The 21,162-nt window shown below is 41.7% G+C and overlaps 1 protein-coding gene across 2 annotated transcripts; it reads left to right on the top strand.

The window, feature by feature from the left end:
- The first annotated feature begins 157 nt into the window (after window positions 1–157).
- stag2a (STAG2 cohesin complex component a) lies at window positions 158–20,008 on the top strand. Of its 2 annotated transcripts, none has more exons than XM_076273450.1 (34): window positions 158–382; window positions 2,108–2,231; window positions 2,447–2,525; window positions 2,688–2,843; window positions 2,947–3,043; window positions 3,125–3,201; window positions 3,335–3,539; window positions 3,710–3,861; window positions 3,997–4,070; window positions 4,218–4,341; window positions 4,652–4,750; window positions 5,515–5,594; window positions 5,911–6,018; window positions 8,762–8,870; window positions 9,397–9,514; window positions 9,788–9,891; window positions 10,106–10,198; window positions 10,300–10,389; window positions 10,712–10,915; window positions 11,206–11,276; window positions 11,397–11,484; window positions 11,709–11,789; window positions 12,137–12,229; window positions 12,352–12,523; window positions 12,804–12,943; window positions 13,102–13,203; window positions 13,329–13,477; window positions 13,690–13,818; window positions 14,019–14,227; window positions 14,518–14,746; window positions 15,097–15,207; window positions 15,561–15,687; window positions 15,942–16,019; window positions 16,415–20,008. In XM_076273450.1, the coding sequence occupies exons 2-34, from the start codon at window positions 2,188–2,190 to the stop codon at window positions 16,436–16,438; spliced, it is 3,816 nt and encodes a 1,271-aa protein (XP_076129565.1). In that variant the 5' UTR covers window positions 158–382; window positions 2,108–2,187; the 3' UTR covers window positions 16,439–20,008. The 2 variants fall into 2 exon arrangements, with proteins under 2 accessions (XP_076129565.1, XP_076129566.1); XM_076273451.1 differs by lacking the exon at window positions 158–382 and adding an exon at window positions 472–1,918.
- The last annotated feature ends 1,154 nt before the right edge of the window (window positions 20,009–21,162 follow it).

The following is a 21,162-nucleotide window of genomic DNA, read 5'->3' as shown; positions in this document are numbered from 1 at the left end:
AGCGCACATTCTCTCTACATACAAAAATATCTTGGGCTCAGTAGCCTACGAAGCACTGTCATCTGTTCATAATTGTAGCAAAACTTGGTTTGTTCACTCTGGACTCTGATCCAGACGTTCCGTGTGTTATACTCATTCTGACCTGCTGGTGGTGCGTTTGTGGAACAGGAGTCTTCTATCTGTCGAAAATACAATTTGTACCATGCCAGCACAGGAGAAAGTAGTCCAATAATTCAACCAATTCTGCTTACACGAATGTATCTCGCACGTGCGCGTGACAATCAATGCCTCGTTTCCAGAATAATTCTATTCTGTGGATAAGTGTCATTTCTGGATTATTTTTGATTGATTCGTGTAGCTAACGTTGTTTGATTGTAACGAGGTAAGTTGTAAAATGGCGGATACAGTGGTTTGAGTTTGTTGATTTTATTACCGCCACCGAAGTGTTAAGACCGATCCCTTTTTTTCAGAATGATAAATAATGGAATGCACATTTTTGTTGACAGGAGCAACAGCGATTGCTGTCGCTGTAGCTATAGCTGCCGAGTAAGCTAACTAGTGGCGCTATGCTAGCAATTTAGCTAGCTTGCTAGCGAAGTTGGTGACAGCTGCAAGATAACGTTAGCTATCTATCAGTAACTAGCTAACGTTTGCGTACTTTGTACATGGCTCGCAAACGTTTGTTTTAGCTAGACGTGCATTTCCGCATGTGACCATTTCACAATTTAACGCAGTCTCTTCGTTTGCAAACTTACATAGCGGCGTCTGTTCAATTGCTTTTGGCATCTAGCTGGCCAGCTAACGTTAACGCAGAGAACACAGAATTAGACAGAGAACACAGAAGCTACATAATGTTAGCTATTATTATGGTTAGCTTCAATGTTTACGGAAGAGACTCGGTGTACCGGACTGGACAGCTAGCTAGCTACTTTGGAAAGCCAGTGTTCTTTAGCTAACGTTACAACTTGCTACCCCACAAAAATAAACAAATATCTACAAACCCAGCTAGTAACCGATGGCTTAGTTTGCTAACTGGGTGAGAACTCAGTGGTTGGTCGTAGACGTTTTAAATCAGCTTATCAAACCAACATTAACGTTTGTTGACTGTGACACTTTTAAAATCGAGCTTGTAGTCCTACTGTTAGCTGATGTTACAGGCGATGTTAAACTTAGTGCATGGAGGGATTTGGTAGATATTCTTGCTGCCATTGCTAACACTCAACAGCTTAACCACAGGGCAGTTTCTGATCGGACAGCTAACTAAGTTAGCGTGTTAAATGTGTATAACTGTACACCGTTTTCTATTAAACGATTGTAAACGCGCCCGGGCTAAACCAGGCGTCGACCTGAGAGGCAAACTAGAAAAGGCCTGAAGGTCTATGTGGAATACGAATACAGCAAAAAGGCGACAATTATGCTCTAAAACAGTGGTGCTCTACCTGGGGATCCGACCCCCACGAGGTCCCCATAGTAATATTGCATTCTTGCGGACTAATACTTTTACAAATAGTCACGATGATATTGTCCTCCATAGCTATGTTGTTCTATTAGCTGTGCATTGTTGTTGATGGTCAAGAATGGCTGTTATGAACATGATGTCCTATGTATTCGCAACAACTGTAACAGTTGGTCTGCGGAGATGGCTTCTCGGAAAAAGATACTGTCTAAAAGCACTGCAGCCAGAGTCAGAATTGAATTTATTCTGTCTGTGGAATGCAGGCAAAATCAAAATAAGGGTCTGCACACTGTATTAGAAGCTCCCAGGAACTTTAATTCATAGCAAAAAAAGTGCAGGCAGCGTGCAGGAGGAGGGTAGGGTTGGTCGCAAACACCATCATTCTGGGGGACTGCCACTCACAAAAGGTTGAGAACCACTGGCCTAAAAAATATATTTCTGCGTTTTAGTTCTTTACACTTGGTAAGCAGCAATGTAAATAATAACCTGTGTAATTCTAAATATCATTTGAAACTAGGAGTGCTTTACTACACACACAATAAATGTGTTGTTTACAATTTGATTGTGTTTATGAATGTTACACAATTTTCAGTGTTTATTTATATTCTAGTCATCTGGTGACATTTGTTTTCATGTTTTTTCCCCTCTTAGTTTTCTGAAAGCTTTAGAGGTGCTAGCTGAAGAGGGGACATCTTCAAGTGCTAAACTGGGAAACAGAAAATGTTAAAGAAATGATAGAGGCACAGGAGCTCCATTCAGACTTTCACTTCCCTCAGTAAGTAGAACTTTTGAACTTATGAAACTGACGGATTCATGGTTAGCTTTGGAAAGTTTGCTTACAGCTGTCATCTGTAATATTCCAACTTTAACTTTCCTTAACTCATGTCAGTAGACAGTAGAATTTGCAAGTAAAGTAAAGAAGTTAGAGGTTTTGATTGATTCTTCCAACGACACTTTATAGATTAAATGACAGTGCAATTCTTTTCACAGGGAAGCTGATACTCAGCTATCCTCTGACACTGATCTTGAGGATCTAGAGGGGCGCAATGCAAAGCTCGGAAAAGCAAAGGTAAGTAACTTACCTGTTGACTTTTAAATCTCCTCCTTGTTTGCCATCAGCAGTTTTGTGTGACCTGAAATTTGCCGAAAACTTCATTTCAGGACTCACGTTACTGGGAAAAGTCTTCATTCATAACATAGTCATTGCTTTGTCTGTTTTGAATATGCCCAGGTGCCCAGGCAGGGGAAGAAGGGGGCCGGTGAGAAGGGCAAAGGCTCAGCGGGCAAAGGTGGCGTGCAGAACAGAGTCAACGGCCACCACCAAGAGAATGGCATGGAAAACCTGACCCTTTTTGAGGTGGTCAAACTGGGCAAGAGTGCCATGCAGGTTAGCATGCCTTACGCATATATATGCAACACTGTTATGCTCACGCTTGCTTCGTACATGCTAGATATATGAATCTCATGGCACTTTTTCTGTGTTTGTGCAGTCGGTAGTAGATGACTGGATTGAGGCGTACAAAAATGACAGGGACACTGCACTGCTGGAGCTTATCAACTTCTTCATCCAGTGTTCGGGCTGCAAAGGTAAGTCAAACATGTAGCTGGTTACTCGGCTTAAGTTGTTTTGGACATATGTTTTTACATAAATGCCTATTGTTGTTGCAGGTGCTGTGAGTTCGGAAATGTTCAGACACATGCAGAACTCCGAGATCATCCGAAAGATGACGGAAGAGTTTGATGAGGTGCTTACACCCTCTAAATGTTTGCCTAAGTGCATATGTACAATATGTATTGTGTGTTGGTATTAAAAATTGTTTGACAAAGTTGTTGATAAACATGGACCTATGTTTATTTTTTGCTTTCTCATGACTGTAGGACAGCGGAGATTATCCACTGACCATGGCGGGGCCACAATGGAAGAAGTTTAAGACAAATTTCTGTGAGTTCATCGGGGTTCTGGTGCGGCAGTGTCAGTACAGCACCATCTATGACGAGTACATGATGGACACGATCATCTCGCTGCTGACCGGCCTGTCTGACTCCCAGGTCCGAGCCTTCAGGCACACCAGCACGCTAGCAGGTGAGAACTGTGTGCGGAAATGTTCTCACTCAACACCTTGAACAGGAATAAAGGCTGCACCTTGTTAAAACAAAGACCAGATATTTGATCCATCCTTCTGCACGGTGAGATGTAGTGTGGATAAGAGGATTTCTCTTACTAATTCTTGCATTACCTTTGTGTGCTTGCAGCAATGAAGCTGATGACCGCTTTAGTGAATGTAGCCCTAAACCTCAGCATCAACATGGACAACACTCAGAGACAGTATGAGGCTGAGCGAAACAAAACCATCGGAAAGCGTTCTGTGGAACGAGTGGAGCTACTGTTCCAAAAGCGCAAAGAGGTTAGTCAGTAATACTCATTTATTCAGATAACAGATCTTAATTGATCTTGTAATCAAAAAACCTGCAAATCTTTAAAAAGTTTCTTTTTCCATAATTTGTTCTGACACATTTGGTTTACTTTTATATACTTTCAGCTTCACGAAAATCAAGATGAAATTGAAAATATGATGAATGCTATCTTCAAAGGTGTTTTTATACACCGTTATCGGTACGTTGCCCAACTTTATTATTGATTTATATATTTTGTGGAGTAGCATATAGCATTATAATATACATTAAGAGTATGCAGTGCAGTATTTGTTCTGTGTTACATTGTATTACATTGTAGTGGTTTTATTCCTGTCTGTTCTTCCAGTGATGCAATAGCAGAGATCAGAGCCATTTGTATTGAGGAGATCGGTGTTTGGATGAAGATGTACAGTGATGCATTTCTGAATGACAGCTACCTGAAATATGTCGGTTGGACGTTGCATGATAAGGTAAACAGTAATGATGGATAAGTAGATATAAGTAGATAGATATTCACCACTGTTTGCGCCATAGAGTTCTTTGCCTTTCCTTCACCGCCGATTTGTATTTGCATTTTCAAGTTACTGTCCCAGTGAAAAAGCAAGTTTTCAGAAAAATGCGTCACTGTGATTTGAGGGCAGTGCAACTGTAAGTGACACTCTCTCTCTCTCTCTCTTTCTCTCTCTCTCTTTCTCTCTCTCTCTCTCTCTTTCTTTCTTTCTTTCTTTCTTTCTTTCTTCCTTTCATACTCTGTGTCCTCCAACTTTCCTCCTGTCACAGCAAGGTGAGGTGCGTCTGAAGTGTCTAACGGCCCTGCAGGGTTTGTATTATAACCGGGAGCTCAACAGTCGTCTGGAGCTCTTCACCAGTCGCTTCAAGGTGAGAAGCAGACACTCATATCTACACTCACTCACACAACACACAGATATTCATGTGCCTGTGCTAACGTCCATGCTATTGATTTGTGTAGATAGACATTTCCTTGGCTGACTCAGCACTGTTGAGTTGCGGAAGGCTGACTAATAAATTGGTCTGCTTTCATAGACATGTAAGACAAACACAGCTGAGTGAACTTTGACCTCAACACATCAGAACATGGTACAGTTAAAGAACAAGCAGACTGTTACCATAGGTTTGTGCACTTTAGGTAAAATATTGACTTAAAAGCTTTGACAGACGTTGATGCAGAGAGGGTAAATAGATTACTATGCTGTCATGTAGATGCTTCATAACGTCCTAGAAGCCCATTAAAACTAAGTCCATATTTTTGTTGAAGAACAAGAACATAAGAACATGTGCAGAGAGGAATGCAGCTATTTCACTATTATACCCACCATGAAAAATCAGTTTGCGTCAGGCAAACTGGCCAGGATGTTAAGGTATGCTTGAGCTACTCGGACTGGGATGACCCTTGTTTTTTTTTTTAACTTGTTCCATGCAAGGGGATCCTGAGTAGGTGAGAGGTTACCTTTTGTGCAGTGCCACTTCTGTTGTTGTGGTGTGGTGTTAGATAAATACTGTTGACAGTAGATGTTTATTTCAAATATGCATATGATTGCAGTCAGTAAGCAGGGTCAGCTGTCCAACACTTAACACCTACACATGCACAGAAGATCCAGTCCAATTTTAATTTGCCTTTTCAGGATCGCATTGTGTCCATGACTTTGGATAAGGAGTATGATGTGGCCGTACAGGGTGTAAAACTCTTGACCTTGGTCCTACAGTAAGTCCTTACTTGTCTACATTTAAAGGAGAATTTCCGGCTTTTTTTCACATAGATCTCTGTAAACATGCCCCCAGAGTGTAGCACTGTAGCTTCCTGGCAACTCTAGCTGTTGGCTGCAGCAACTCGAGCTAGGTAAAACAGATTGTTTCGGGGTTTTTTTTTTCGTACCAACAGTACTCGGTGACCTCGAGAAACAGAGATCAATGTGAAAAATCGCCGGAATTCTCCTTTAACTAGAAACCATAATTTCCGGTTTCATGTCTGTTCTCAAAGTGAAGTGGTGGATATCATTTTTGGTGGTGTTGTGTTGCAGGAGTGGTGATGAGTGCCTGACCTCTGAAGACTGTGAGAGTGTCTATCACCTGGTGTACTCGGCCCATCGGCCCTTGGCTGTGGCGGCAGGGGAGTTCCTCTACAAGAAGTGAGTTGCAGTCAAAGACAATATCCTCAAATACATCACAGAAACGGTTTGTTTTATTGAATGTGGAATGAGTTGATATTTATGTATTCATTTTAACTTAAGTTAAGTTCCTGGAGCAGTTGATAAAATATGTTGTTGGCAGTCATCATCTTTAGTCCTTATCTACTATAATCTACTCTTACTTGCAAATGAGGTGTGTTCATAGATCTCTAGGGAAAACTCATTTACAAGTCAGGACTGTACATTATAGCTGATTGGCATGGTGATTCCGACAGTAGCATTAAAGGCACCCATAGCAGTTTTTTGACCTTAACATAACGTTTCCCAAATCATTTTGATGGCACATAACCTCATAACATGACGAACAGTACATCAGCCATTGTCTGAGTGGCACTATGTAGGCGACCTAAACTGCCCCCATACCCCCCCCCACCCTCCCAAAATTGAAACGCAAAAGATAGATAGATAGATAGATATTATTAGATAGATAGATTTATTGTCATTCTCACAACATGGGAGCATGAGGAGAGCTTTTATGCTATAGTAATTCGGAGATCTTTTTCGACAGACTGCTGTCGATGCATTCCCTCTATATATGTTCATACTTTGTTGCAAAGGACGCATATTTAGTTTGTTTTTTTGTTGCGCTTCTCAGCCAGAGGGTTAGCCTGGAAAATCCAGACCTTGATAATCTAGAAAGATTAAGGGTCTGGCAAAGAGCAATGTAATGGCCCAACTCGAGGGGCGGCAACAAGCATGCATTTAAAAATCTCACTGCACGCAATTGGATAACACTAGACCATGTTTACTCTGAATGATTTCGGACTTCGACACAATCGGATAACGCTATGACCAATGTGTACTGTCCTCCAATGTTGCAGCGCTGTCTTCATCAGTTTAGCTGGTTCCCCGGAATGCAAGGGGAAAAAGTAACGTCCATCATTGCTCTTTGCCAGAGTGTCTCGCAGAGACAATTCCATTTTGCTCTCGCGAGAACTCTGGATTTCCAGGGTACCAGAGGGTGACCCCGAGAGCAAATCTTGTTAAGGGTTCCTTTAAACCTAGTGAAAGAAACAAAGCGTCTGCTTATGTTTCTTGTTGGGGCTAAATTCCTATCTATCTCGTAAAAGGAGTAAAATGATTTGAGTTAAACTATTGGTAACTTTATTGTCAGCGGTGTCAAGTATTTAGATACATTTGGGAATATTTTAAAAGGGTGAAAGATCTCTTAAGGCCAAGAAGTCCAAAGTGAAAACATCTACTGAACAGCCACAAGCCGCATGAGCGCACACAAAGGGCACGTTTGCTACCCCTGCTTTAGGTTCATATCTAGAGTTTGTTGGAACCGATGGTTCTGTGATTTTTGCTAATGTGAACACAGTCTTCCGAACCCGGGTCCGGACCAGGGTCCGCTAGAAAACGGGCGTCTAGGGCACAGTTCGTTAGAACTCCGGTGCAGTTTGAATGCTATCTGTTTCAAAACCAGGAAATAAACTGCTGTTTTTGCGATGTTGCCAAGCGATATTAGTAATAGGGCTGTAACGATACACCAACCTCACGATTCGGTTTATATCACGATTTTTGACCCACGGTTCGATACGAATCTCGATTTTTCTTTTTTTCCCCCTTTTTTTTTTAGACATTTTATTAAATAACATTTTAATAGCCTCCCTTAGAACACCAGAGGATTACAATATAATATATCTATTATTTTATATCCTGGTATAAAAATATTTTTCTGAATGACTGATATTTATGACAGCACACTTTATAGCCTAGGCCTACTATTTTTTATTACAACTCTACCTCTTTAATTCAGCTGTCTGGTTGAAGCCTGGAAATATTGTAAACAAAGTAGCATATAGCTTAGCCTATCATAGTCTACTGTTCGGACTGTTCAGTTTCCCCATGTGTGTTTAAGTTTCAAGGTAATACTTGTTCTCCTTGGGACAGGCCCTTTTGGGAAACGTTGGTATTGAGATGATCAGTCAACTTCAATGCGTTTGAAGTTGCAACTTTCAAAGAGTTTTAAACAAATATGTGCAGCATGCTAATGATGCTAAGCGGATTTAATAGTAATTTAGCTAGTCGTCTATGCGTCCTTGCTTTCACGATTGTGAATGTTTTATTTAAGTCGCGCGTGTTCATTGAGCAGGAGAGTGAGAGGGAGGGAGAGTGAGTGAGAGGGAGGGAGAGTGAGTGAGAGGGAGGGAGAGTGAGAGGGAGGGAGCGCGAGAGAGAGCGGGGCAAGGAGAGGGGGTTTACTTCTATACTGTTTGGTAAAGTTGCACACATAGTCTACAATGAAAGCAAGGAAGGAGAGGTATGAAATTATTATTTATTTATTTATTTGTTTTTGGACAACGTAGGCTACCGATAAGTAAAGCGGGAGTTGTGGGTTGCGGCCGCATAAGCTGCAAAGCACTGCGTGAAACACTAGAAAGGGTGTGTCGCGATTCTGCCTTTTCACACCGCGACACAGTATCGGGGATATGAATGTTGCGATTTCGGTTTCGAATCGTAAATCGTTACAGCCCTAATTAGTAAAAATAAGCTAGTGTATGACATAAACGTACCCAGACCCACAAACAAAAATGTAATGTGAACAGAGAGCAGCTGGGTCAGGGCTAGGGGGGAGTGATCACACTCGGGTACGGTCCAGTTAAACAGACCCAGTGTGAATGCACCCTAAGACCCCATTTCAGTGCTCAGTGTGTCTTATACAGTAAGCATTGTGTTCTAGGTTGTTTAGCAATCGCAGTCCCGAGGAAGATGGCATGCCCAGAAGGGGAAGACAGAGTCGCAATGCAAATCTCATCAAGACTACAGTTTTCTTCTTCCTGGAGAGTGAGGTACACAGAACATGGCTTTCCATGTGTAACGTCTGTCTAACATCTGATTGTATGCATAGACATGTACTTTAAATAAAAGAACTGCAAAAGTAAGGAGTAGGGACATGCCAAAGTTTCAGTTGGAAAAAGCTCAAATTTGTCGATTATTGTTGATTGATTGTTACTAATGGATATTATAACAGATTACTGAAAGATTACGCCATCGCATCCAGTTGAATAAAGATTACGTTTGGGTTTAGCTCAAATGTGTTGTTTCGTTGCTGTCGAAGTGTTTATAACAATGTTTAAATTCCAGAGAGCCCGTCAGACAGATTATCTGTAAGCCTGTGTGTAAGCAAAGCCAAATAGTGTCTTTGTGTTTTTGTGTGTTTATGTCTATACTATGGTCCACTGGTCCCACGTGAGGGAGTGATGGGTTCTGTGTCTGTGTGTGTGTGTTTGTGTTTGTGTTTGTGTTTGTGTGTGTGTGTGTGTGTGTGTGTGTGTGTGTGTGTGTGTGTGTGTGTGTGTGTGTGTGTGTGTGCAGCTCCATGAGCACGGGGCGTACCTGGTGGACAGCCTGTGGGACTGTGCGTCGGACCTGCTGAAGGACTGGGAGAGCATGATCAGCCTTCTGCTGGACGAGCCCTTCCCAGGAGAGGAAGGTAGGAAGGACCAAGACCTCTGTCACGGCTAATGGCTAATATGCTCCACACTGGATTTAACCAGAGAAGAGCGCTCAGCCAATGGCCCCAATCGCTATTATTAACCCGTCACCTCTGTTACAAGTGTAGATGATTCACAGATACACAACAGATGTCCAGACTTACATTACTGAAGTCTAGTCTGGTCTGCAGTTTTTATGCTTGACAGATGTTGTCACTTAGTTTGTAACACTGTGTGTTTGTAACCTCTGTGTTGTTGTTATTTGTGTTAAGAGCTGACGGACCGGCAGGAAACGGCTCTGATTGAGATCATGCTGAGTGCCGTTCGCCAAGCCTGTGAGTGCCACCCACCTGTGGGCAGAGGAAGTGGCAAGAGGGTGAGCCTCAGCGCGCACACACACACACACACACACACACTCATACTCTCAAACAGATCAGACTAGACATCTCATGCACATTGTCCATGGATCTCATCAAATCTCTTGTATGTCTATAGACACACAATCATACAAGCACACACTCTCACACACACACTGCTATGTTAGGAATGAACTTGATGTTCATTCACTTAATGTTTCAAATCTCATGCAGGTTCTCACAGCCAAAGAAAAAAAAACTCAGCTGGACGACCGGACAAGAATCACAGAGATGTTTGCTGTTGCTCTTCCATTGTTACTAGCAAAGGTAAGTTTTACATGATGGCCATATTAAGTTAAGTAAAAATGGTGTAGTTTCACCTTCCATACACAGACAGAAACTCATACATGCTCCCCATTGGCTTTCAGTACACGGTGGACGCAGCCAAGTTAACCAATCTGCTGCAGCTGCCCCAGTACTTTGAGCTGGAGATCTTCACCACTGGCAGATTGGAGAAGGTGAGTTATCAGCATTGTCCTGCTAACCTGACTAGTCAAGTAAAGCACAACTTGGACACGGACATTTCACGGACATCTTATGTAAATAGAACATTACATTATGGAACAGGGACTGAACTGATGGTGTGGTGATCTTCAAGTTCGCTCTTTAAAATTGTTGTTCGATCAATTGCTGAGTATCACCATAACTCTAACCAACATAAATTATTGTTAACAGATATTGTTTTATTATTATATTATAGCAGACCAGATCCAACTAAAGTGTGACCCATTATGACATCATGAGTATGTTTGAGTGAGTGTCTGTTATGTCTTCTTGTAGCACTTGGAGTCTCTGCTCCGTCAGATCCGTGAGGTGGTGGAGAAGCACACGGAGACGGACGTGCTGGAGGCCTGCTCCAGAACCTTCCACGCCCTCTCCAACGAGGAGTACACCATCTTCAACCGCGTGGATATCGCGCGCAGTCAGCTCCTGGACGAACAGGTTGACAAGCTCAACCGTCTGCTGGAGGAGTTTTTACAGGAGGTGCGTCTATATGTAATGTTTATCAATTTGGAAAAGTTTTGTAAATGAGACATTTTTGTGCAAATATGAAAGTAAGTGTGATTGACCAGTCTTCACTGGAGGGGTTTGGTGTAACACCAGATTTTACTCAAAATAATTTATGTCAGGACTAGTTGATATACTAAATGATGGCAGATTTGCTGGTTGGTTTGGTGCTGTTTGATTGTAATAGCAAGCTACAGCCACACGTGCCCTTTAAGAATAAGATTAACAACCCTTTGAATAAACACTTGTTTGACTCTCTTAAATAGGGGGAGGAGACTGATGAAGATGATGCGTATCAGGTCTTGTCTACACTGAAAAGAATCACAGCCTTCCATAAGTAAGACCACATCACATATCGTACAGCTCTTGCATACTCTGTTCTTCCTCAAGTGAACATTTGCTGGTTGTGTTGGGAGATGTTGTATGAGTCTGACCCTTGCTCTCACACTTGTCACAGCGCTCATGACCTCTCCAGGTGGGACCTGTTCACCAACCTCTACAGACTCCTCAACACTGGTCTGCAGAACGGGGACATGCCACAACAGGTGCAGTCTTTCACAAAGCCTTGGACCTTTCTCCTACTGATTCAGTTGTTGGGGGCTATAGTAGGCATCTTGTGTTGCCATAGCAGCATCTTTCCTTTTTTCCCTCTGAACCAGTCCCCTATGTATGTTTATGGGTTCCACATTTGTGTATTGTGATGAGAGAACTTAAGTTCTGTGTATTCCCTACAAAGACATGCTTTGACACAGGATGTTTTGTTTTTCAGATTGTGATACACGCCTTGCAGTGCACACATTTTTCCATTCTGTGGCAACTCGCCAAGGTCTCCAAAGGCACTGCAAAACAGGTAATATTGTGATAAAGACTCTAATAATAATATTCCTCTGTTACTTGGTGAGTTATAGATTTAATCCCAAAATATCCAAAACCCAAAATATCAATTAACAGATCCCAGATTTCTATGCCGGTGTGTCTCCCAGATTTCGATGGCAGTTTTTAATTATGACTGCCGCGCAGCAATTTTGTGTCAACGATTCCCGGGACACTGAAAGACTGGGGTGCATGAAATGTGCAGGACTGAGCTTTGGTCATATTTTGTACCGCTTTGCGGTACATCTAGTTCATTACATTTCAGCATTGCCTTCTGTCAAACACCCTCGTGTTTGTCTTTCTCTGCCCTCTTTGCGTGCTCAGAGCGACATGGGCAATCTGAGGAAGCAGATGAGAGCGTTCTGCCTGATGTGCCAGCGTTACCTCACCAGCGTCAACACAGCTGTCAAAGAGCAGGTCAGTCCAACCTCACCCCTCTCTCTCTCTCTGCATCCAGCCACCTTACAGACTGAATTACAAAACCCCCTGTCGCACCTCGTACCTTCCTCTAACCCAGCGCTGTGCGCTGTCCCCGCCAGGCCTTCACCATCCTGTGCGACGTGCTGCTGGTCTTCAGCCACCAGATCGTGTCATCTGGCCGCGAGGCCCTGGAGCCGCTCATCTACAACCCGGACTCGTCCCTACAGGCCGATCTGCTCAGCTTCATCCAGGACCACGTCTTCGTCTACCAGGATGAAGAAAACAACACAGGTCAAACCCCAGTTACATAACATAGTTAGGAAATGCTGAAAGAAAGTATACAATGTCTGATATGGTTGTTGGTTGTGTAGAAGATCAGTAATTAAGGTTATTTATTCAAGAGTCCATATTTTTAAAACTTCACAAGTTTGTCATTTTTATTTATTTGGCACCGACAGAAGACTTTTTTAGGATTTTTGTAGGATGACCATGACATTGATTTTGGATGTTGAGCTTAAAATTTTGTGCTGTCGGTGGCTGGCTGACTTACGTGAGTGTGTTTTTACTGCAGATGATCAGCGGTATGACGAGGTATGGAAAATCGAAGCTCTTCACAAAAGACGGAACCTTCTGGCTGCGTACTGCAAACTCATCATTTATAACGTGGTGGAAATGAGCACTGGAGCAGACATCTTCAAACAGTACATGAGGGTAAGGACCAGACAAGTGGACAGCTCCGTTCAGTTATAAAATAAAAATCATTGATGAGATATCTTTAATCCTAATTGTATTCATTTTATAACACAAGTGAGTTTGTGGTTTCTTGGGGCTGTGTAAGTAAGAGGTTGCATGGTGTTTCCCTGTCCCAGTACTACAATGACTACGGTGACATCATCAAAGAGACCATGAGCAGAACCAGGCAGATCGACAAGATCCAGTGTGCCAAAACCCTCATCCTCAGTCTCCAGCAGGTAACACCTGGCTCCTGCACACGTTGGCCACACATTCCCGTTGACAGAGGGATTTGGAGGTGATTTCAAATGCAGATTGGTCTGACATGTTGCCATTGTTTTTGTTTTGCTCATCTTTGCCGTAGCTCTTTAATGAGATGCTGTCGGAGCTGGGCTGTAACATTGACCGCTCGTCGGCTGCATTCTGTGGCATTAAGGAGCTCGCCAGGCGCTTCTCTCTCACCTTTGGACTGGACCAGGTCAAGACCAGGGAAGCCATCGCCATGCTTCACAAGTAAATAAACATCCACGGCACGCACTACACTTTTCTCATTATAATCTGCAGTATAGACATGTCAGTGCACAGGTACATCTGTACAAGTTTAAATGAGCATAGTGTTGGCGATACTGTGACTTTCTCATTATGAAACCTGTGAAATCACAGTGAAAGCTGGTGTGTGTGTGTGTGTTTGTGTTTCTGGGTGTGCTTGTGTGTGTGTGTTTCAGGGACGGTATAGAGTTTGCCTTCAAAGAGCCCAGCCCACAGGGAGAGGGCAATCCTCCCCTACACTTGTCTTTCCTCGACATCCTCAGTGAATTCTCCTCGAAACTGTTGCGCCAGGACAAAAAGACTGTGTAAGCAGCCTCTCACTCGTTATTTCTTTATATTTTTTACTGTGTGTGTGTGTGTGTGTGTGTGTGTGTGTGTGTGTGTGTTTTAATGGTCTGTGCTCCATACTGCTGTGCAGGAGTGCCTCATGACATTCCAGATATGTGTGTGTCTGTGTGTGCTTGTGTTAATGGTCCCTGTGTTAATGATGTGTGTTGCTGTGCAGACACCTGTACCTGGAGCGCTTCATGACGTTCCAGATGGCTCTGCAGAGGGAGGACTGCTGGCTGCCGCTCATCTCCTACCGGAACTCTCTGCAGGCGGGTGCCGACGACGACACCATGTCTGTCATCAGTGGCATCAGCAGCCGCGGCTCCACGCGCAGCAAAAAGAGCAAAGCCCCCTCAGTCACTAGCAAGAGGAAACTACCGGAAGGTGAGTGTGTGTGTTTCAATGAGTGAAAAAAAAATTGTGTAAAAATCTTCTTATTTCATGGAATACTTTTAAAAATGTATGTGATGCATCTATGATTTCTAGCTTTGATTTGTTTTTCTATATTTCTCTATTGCAGTCTTCTTTTAGTAATGTGTCTTGGGTTTCTACTTGCATGTGTTTTTCTCTATGTCTGTGTGTGTTTGTGGTTTGTGTGTGTGCATGCTCATCTCTCTCTCTCTCTCTCCCTCTCTCCCTCTCTCTCCCTCTCCCTCTCTCGTCACCCTGAACAGAGGAGGGTAGCTGCAGCAGCACGGATACGGCCATGTGGCTGAACCGCGAGCAGGGCGCCCAGACGCCGGTCATGTTGCCGTCGCCACACCTCACCTCCACGGTGCTGCGCGAGCCCAAGAAGCTGCGGCAGGAGGAGGCCGGAGCCTACGTCTACGCCATGGCCAACGAGCACCAGCCACAGACCCCTCTGACCCCGCATAGCCAGCCGCAGCCCACCATGGACTACAAGTAAGAAAACTGATTGTGCAGTACACACACACACACACACATCTAGAAATATTGCCATTGCTGGAGTCCACCATTCCTGCACGTATCTCTGCTGTGCAGCATCCACCAAAGCTATAGCCCTTGCTTGCCATTTTCACAGATAAGCACCAATACACAGATTGTTTTTTGTGATAATACAGAGAGAAGACAAGACTATCAAACCAGCCACTCCCTTTTTGTAGTGGAGCAGAATTTTGTTTATGCCCTATTGTTTTCATGGCAATTGTGTCAGTGTGCTTGCCATGGCCACATGTCTTCGTTTGTGTGCATTGTGATGTGAGCGTTGTTGTGTGCTCTGTGTCCATAAACAGCTCCCAGGTCACATGGATGCTGGCCCAGAGACAGCAGGCCGAGGCCAGACAGCAGCACGAGAGAGCCAGCATGCACTACGCCAAGATGAGGAGTCACATGCAGCATGCCATGTAAGAGACCACGCTGCACACAGACCTTTTTGAAGCTGACGATTAGTGTTTAGGTTGTGAAGAACACAAGTTACCAGAAGTCATAGTTTATCAGTTCATTGGAACAAAAAAGTATTTAAATACATGCCAGGGGTGTACTGTGTGTGTGTGTGTGTGTGTGTGTGTGTGTGTGTGTGTGTGTGTGTGTGTGTGTGTGTGTGTGTGTGTGTGTGTGTGTGTGTGTGTGTGTGTGTGTGTGTGTGTGTGTGTGTGGAATCTATTAATCATGGAGAATCTATTAAAATTCATACTTTATCTGTTACTGATTTGAATGCTAGGGGTACTGTGAAGAATTGTGTTTATTCAATTTGTAGCCGACGTGGAACTGGCTTAATGGAAGATGACGAGGAGCCCATAGTGGAGGATGTGATGATGTCATCAGAGGATCGACTAGAGGACCTGAATGAGGGGATGGACTTTGACACTATGGATATTGACCTGGTAGGATTCATTCAATTTAACACTATCATGGATATGGACCTGGTATGATTCATTCAGTTTAATTGAGTGGTTTTTGTGTCGAGTTAGATCAGAGCAATGTTGGTCAGGTTGAATGGAACATTAGTGAAATTATTCAAATAATGAGGATTTTTTTAATACTAAAATTTACCAATTCATTGAAAGGTATGAGTCATGAAGGGAGTTTGAAGGTGTCAAACTAAAACTTTTCTCTTTTTTTTCTGATCCTCTTCCAGCCTCCATCCAAAAACCGTAGAGAGAGGACAGAACTCAAACCCGACTACTTTGATCCAGCCTCCATCATGGATGACTCAGTAAGTATTCAGCTGTCAATCAGTTTGTCACCTCTTCTATTCTGAGGTTCTTTTGAAGTTTTACATTTAGATTTCCTCATCTTGGTCAGTATACATTTTTAATATGTTGTTCACTCAACATATCCATCATATGTAGCAGTGATATGATGTGTATGATATTTTAAATTCCATTTGGTTTTATTCATAAAGCGCCATAACATAAGAGTATGTCTCTAGGCGAGTCCTATATACATTAGATATCCCTTGATGTATATGGTTTGTGTATAAGATTACAGACTGATCTTAAGACTAACAAGAATGCCCCCTGCCCCTCATCTCCTGAGCATGGTCTGTGCTCGGAGCAGAGTGAGCTGTCAGACTGGCCTGTGTCTGAACTCCTCTTTCTTTTTGTTCAGGTCCTTAATGTCTCCATGTTTTAAGCTCAAACACGTGGAGGAGGGAAGGAAGGCGGCACACAGTTTGCTTTGTTACAGAGGATGAAAAAACTTTTTGGAGCCCGAGACTCAGTCTTGGTAGAGAATCATTGGGCATTTCGCTGATGCTGGACTTGATACACGAGAGACCGCTTGAGCTGCCTCTCGGGTGATAACCTTACACTCGTTAACTTTTTTGCCAATCTGTGAGTAAGCTTCTGTCCTACTCTTGTAAACAAGTAGTTGGTATATTCATTTCTTACACAAGGCATGGCATGTAGCCATAGATATCAAATCTATTTACAGCAAGAAAAATGTGAAATGTCTTGGTCAGAAAAAATCCTTTCCACGAAATGTAATATATGGAGTTCTCTCTCAATCATGGTATTTTTTAAATGAAAATTTAATTGGTCTGCTTTTTTAACAGATAGAGGACTTTGATTTATAGATATTTTGTAATGACAATCAGATGTAAATCAGTACTTTATAAATGTGTTATTACTCAAAATGAGGACTTTAACCCTTTTCCCTTCGAGTTTCTTCTTTGGGATACTGGGTCTGAGGTCCAGGGTATCTCAACATTTCATGAACATTTATCATTACCTCTTTCTTTAGCTGATAAAGGTTGATGCTTCCTATCATTTCCTGCAAGTCTAACACAGCTTTTTAAGGTTGCCCTTCTGCCTTCTGTTAACACATACGTTGTGTTTGTTTTGTATGTTAGAATCCCAGTACCATGAGCTTGTTGGTAGTGTAAGGGGAGCTAAGAGTAAAATTGCCTGCTAGAAGAGGGACTTCAGTCACAGGGGCATTTTCTACAATACTCCACGTACAGTACTGATCTGATGTCTGAGATGACGTTGACCAAGGACGACCATTGGGTGTAGTGATAGGGGAACTGTGGTGGCGAAGCACTGATGTCTTTAATATTTAATTGCATTTATTTAACACAGTTGGCATTTTAGAATACAAGCCCACATACCTTTGGTGGATCGGAGTGAGGGTGTTTGCGGTAGCAGAGGATTTATTCACTTAAAGTGATATTCCAGCACTAGACTCAAGAAACTTTATTTTGTTCAGTGTTCATAGTTGTTTAAAATGGTTCTGTGGTGTTTTTATCCATTGTGTGGCTTTAGTTAGGTGTTTAAGTTTGAGACGGGACAAAAATGACACCCCATAGTCTCCCAGCTGGAATCAATCTAAGACCACAAATTACTTGAAATTTAGAAATGTTTTCAAAACGTCTAAAGCAGCAAAAAAATATCCCTCAATAGTTGGATTATCACAGCCATTTTAAAATGGAGACCAGGTAATAGGTTGAATGTATGTATTTTTGTTTTTCAATTAGCCTGAGATTGTTTGCTGCTCTGCACTGTTGGAATGTTGTGGTCAGTGACCAGAATGTGAACTTGAATGTGGTAGTAGGTAAACATGTGCAGCAGCAGCACTTGTCTCACAGGACCAGATGGAACTATTGCACTTAGTGACGTGAGTTCAGTCTGCACACAGCTCAGTGAAATTGCGGTCTTGAAGTGCGTTGAAAATGAATGCACATAAGGCGAGGCCAATACAAGCTTTTAATCTTCAGTTCACTCCCAACCTTCACATGTCTGGGTACTTTTAGCCTCGCCCTCAAGACACGTTGGATCGGTCTGGAAAGTTACAGCTTAAATATTTCTTTAGAGACATTTAGGACAAGTTTCTCTATGGTCCTCTCCAGATGTTCACGCTAAAGTTCTTATGGTTCTTTGACTGCACATGACCCTTCAGAAATGTGTTTTGATGTTCCATGGAAGCCATTGGAAGGATCGGAGGACTAGGAGGACTGCTAGCCTGATTTCACCAGACCCACTCACTTCGTGAAGAGTGGGTACTCACCGTTGGGAAATGTTTCCAATACTAGCATCGTAATGAGTCTAGATTTTTGAGTTAACTTTGAAATCATTGGTCCTGCCTAACCAATCACATTGATCTGGGAGGCCTAACATTACTTCCTACTTCGCCTAACCTTTACAAACTGGCCAACTTGGCAGTCAGGAAACAACATATTTACCTTTGCTGTGTAAATGTACACATTTTCCCTTTGCTACTACTGTTTACCACTGCCACTTTCGGTTTCGAAACTAATGTCACCCCCTCTTGCCGCTGATTAGTCTGCCATCCTGGTGGCTGAGGGAAATGTAAATGCATTGAGAGGAACCAGACTAGTACCTCAGTGAAATGAAAATGGGCTCAGAAACTAGGTGGGCATGGCCAGGCTAGAGGACTACACCTTTAATGTAAATTCTGAAGCGTTTGACCAAAAACACCCCAAAACCGTATTAATCAACTCTGACTGTGGAACAGAGTATGTTTTCTTGAGGCTTTATGTTGAAATATCACTTTAACTTACCTCTGAAATGTAAAGTTTGAGCTATTCAGAGATGTTTTAGTTATATTACCGTCATCTCTTGTTTATTGCCCTGTTTTATGAATAAGAAAATGTGCTTGGTAAAGAATGTTTCTAAAAAAAAAAAAAAAACATTTTGATTTTGAAATCCTGGTATTATGATATATTATTATATATCCTAAAATGTATAATTTTATATTATATTGTTTATGTGTGTGATATAATGTGAATTGGTGCTGATTTCATGTTTGTTCATTTATTTTATGTTTTAAATCTAAAGTTTTAGAAAAACTCTCCCTATGGAGTTCTTCAGCTGTTCTTTCTAGCAAAACCAACAGTTTTACACCAAGAGTTCTTACTCTCCTGATAGAGGGTTTTTACTTTGTAGAATTCTTTAGAGGCACAAAGAACCCCCCCACCCCACCCCCCAAACAAGAAACAAGAAGTTCTACACAGCAGAGGTTCTACACAACACCTCTTGCTTCATACGGAACTCTTGAAGAACCCATATTTTAAGAGTGTAGATTCAGGTTCACTAGAAGCTAGAATGTAAGTATACAGCTGAACTGCCTGACATTGAAATCACATTGAACATTTATTTTTGTTTCTGTTGTATTTTGTCAGTAGTATTTGTTTAATGTTTGACAAACCTTTTTCCCACTTTTTTCCTCTGTATATTTTTGGCTTGCCTATTCCTAATGTGCTTGTCATGGTTCAAGTTTTTTTCCCTTTCTTTGCTTGTGGATGGGGTGTGGGGTGGGTGTAGACTTGTGAATATTGAGTTAGTGTGTTTCAAATGTCTGACTTGGCTGAAATAGATCTATTTTCTAAAGCAAGCATCTGACCTCAAAGAGGCAGACTTGAAACCCTGAATTGCTGAGTGTGTGTGTGTGTTTTAGTTTGGACAAAATCTTTTTTTGTGTATGTTGTTTCACCCAGAGTGAAATACTGGTATGTTCTATTTTTTATCCCTTACCTTCATTTCCATTGAACTGCTGAACGTCCGTGTATGTGTATACAGATACATGCATATGTCTGTATAAACATACACATATAATATATTAAACTGTACATAAACTCAGCTGTTTTGTATTTCTATTTACAAAGCGTCCACTATACCATCTCTGGTTTGTATTTATGTTTGGCCACGGTGACTTTTTGAGCAGAATAAAACCCCTACATTGTGATGATTTTAATGTTTGGAGTTTTGTATCTTGTAAGTGGCCATCTTGCATTTTATGTTGCTCTGTGTTGCGTGTAACATTTACTATGTTGTAATACAATGGTATAAAACAATGAAACAGACTTGTAGCGATAGTACAATGAAACAGTTTTGTTTCCACTTAACTGGAGGTGTGGCAAAGAATGCTTGCTACATCTGATAAGAATAGATTTTTCTTTTACTCTAGGCATACTTGAAAGATAGGAGATTGTATCATCTGTTTTGTTTTGTTGATAATCTGGGGATCTAAATATCTCGGGTATTTCTGTAGGCCTACAGCCTGTATGAATATTAAATGTGCACTTACTAGGAATACGTGTCAATCCTATGTCTTCCCTATGATATCCTTACTTTTATATAAATTGACCCAATAGTTTTAGACCAGTTCAGTTTATTCCATGTCCATGCACTTTTCTTTTAATGGCTGTATTCAATAGGTGTATGTTCATTACAGGCCCAACGTTAGTATTATCATATGGCTGCTTAATGAGTTTACTTTCCTCTCGGTTTACTTTTTTATTCAAGCGTTTAGAACCTTTGTGCTACAGTAAGTCAGTATAATGTTCAGTGTCTCAACTCTTCAATAGAGTATTCAATAATACAGTTATTTGTATACTCAAGCACAAGTAATGTTAAATGTGTGAAATGTGAAATATAAGAAAATAACCCTGCACATCCTTATCTCCACTCGATCATTAGGCTATTCAACCTTCATCATTTCTGACTGACCTCATGGATGCCTGTTTTAAGCTTATATTATTTTGTCTCAATGTAACGACGTGACTAATTTCCACTGTAAAAATGTTGGTCTATTCAAGGTTCATCCTTACATTGATGCCTGCGGAATACTATTACAATGGTTAGAACCCTAAAACTAATCTGGAATTAAGAAATATTTAATAAATTTGCAGCAACTGTTGAGCAAAAGATAAAATAACTTGTTTTATTGTTCAAGCATGCTGCACCTGTGTGTCACTGAATGATGATGCTGTGTAATAGTTGTCTTCAGAGTCCATACTACCAACATTCCCTGTATTTTAATGGTATTCCATACATTTCCTGCTGAAACAGATATTTTCTAGTACACGTATTTTTGCTTTTAAAAAAAAATGTTTTATT

This window comes from Alosa pseudoharengus, unplaced genomic scaffold, assembly GCF_046254945.1.
Source record: "Alosa pseudoharengus isolate Yale_2024_CS ecotype anadromous, Long Island Sound unplaced genomic scaffold, YU_APseudo_1.1 YU_APseudo_1.1_scf_8, whole genome shotgun sequence".
Lineage (NCBI taxonomy): Eukaryota > Metazoa > Chordata > Actinopteri > Clupeiformes > Clupeidae > Alosa > Alosa pseudoharengus.
Note: the sequence above shows the minus strand (reverse complement) of the source record. Positions and strands in the feature narration are given on the sequence as shown.

What these genes read in the sequence shown, in the direction of transcription:
- stag2a (XM_076273450.1), top strand. Translation starts at nt 2,188, where the DNA reads ATGATAGAGGCACAGGAGCTCCATTCAGACTTTCACTTCCCTCA. An exon ending in TCTTCACCAGTCGCTTCAAG is followed by an intron (nt 4,751 to 5,514) that starts GTGAGAAGCAGA and finishes TTGCCTTTTCAG; the next exon opens with GATCGCATTGTGTCCATGAC. An exon ending in AGAATCACAGCCTTCCATAA is followed by an intron (nt 11,277 to 11,396) that starts GTAAGACCACAT and finishes CACTTGTCACAG; the next exon opens with CGCTCATGACCTCTCCAGGT.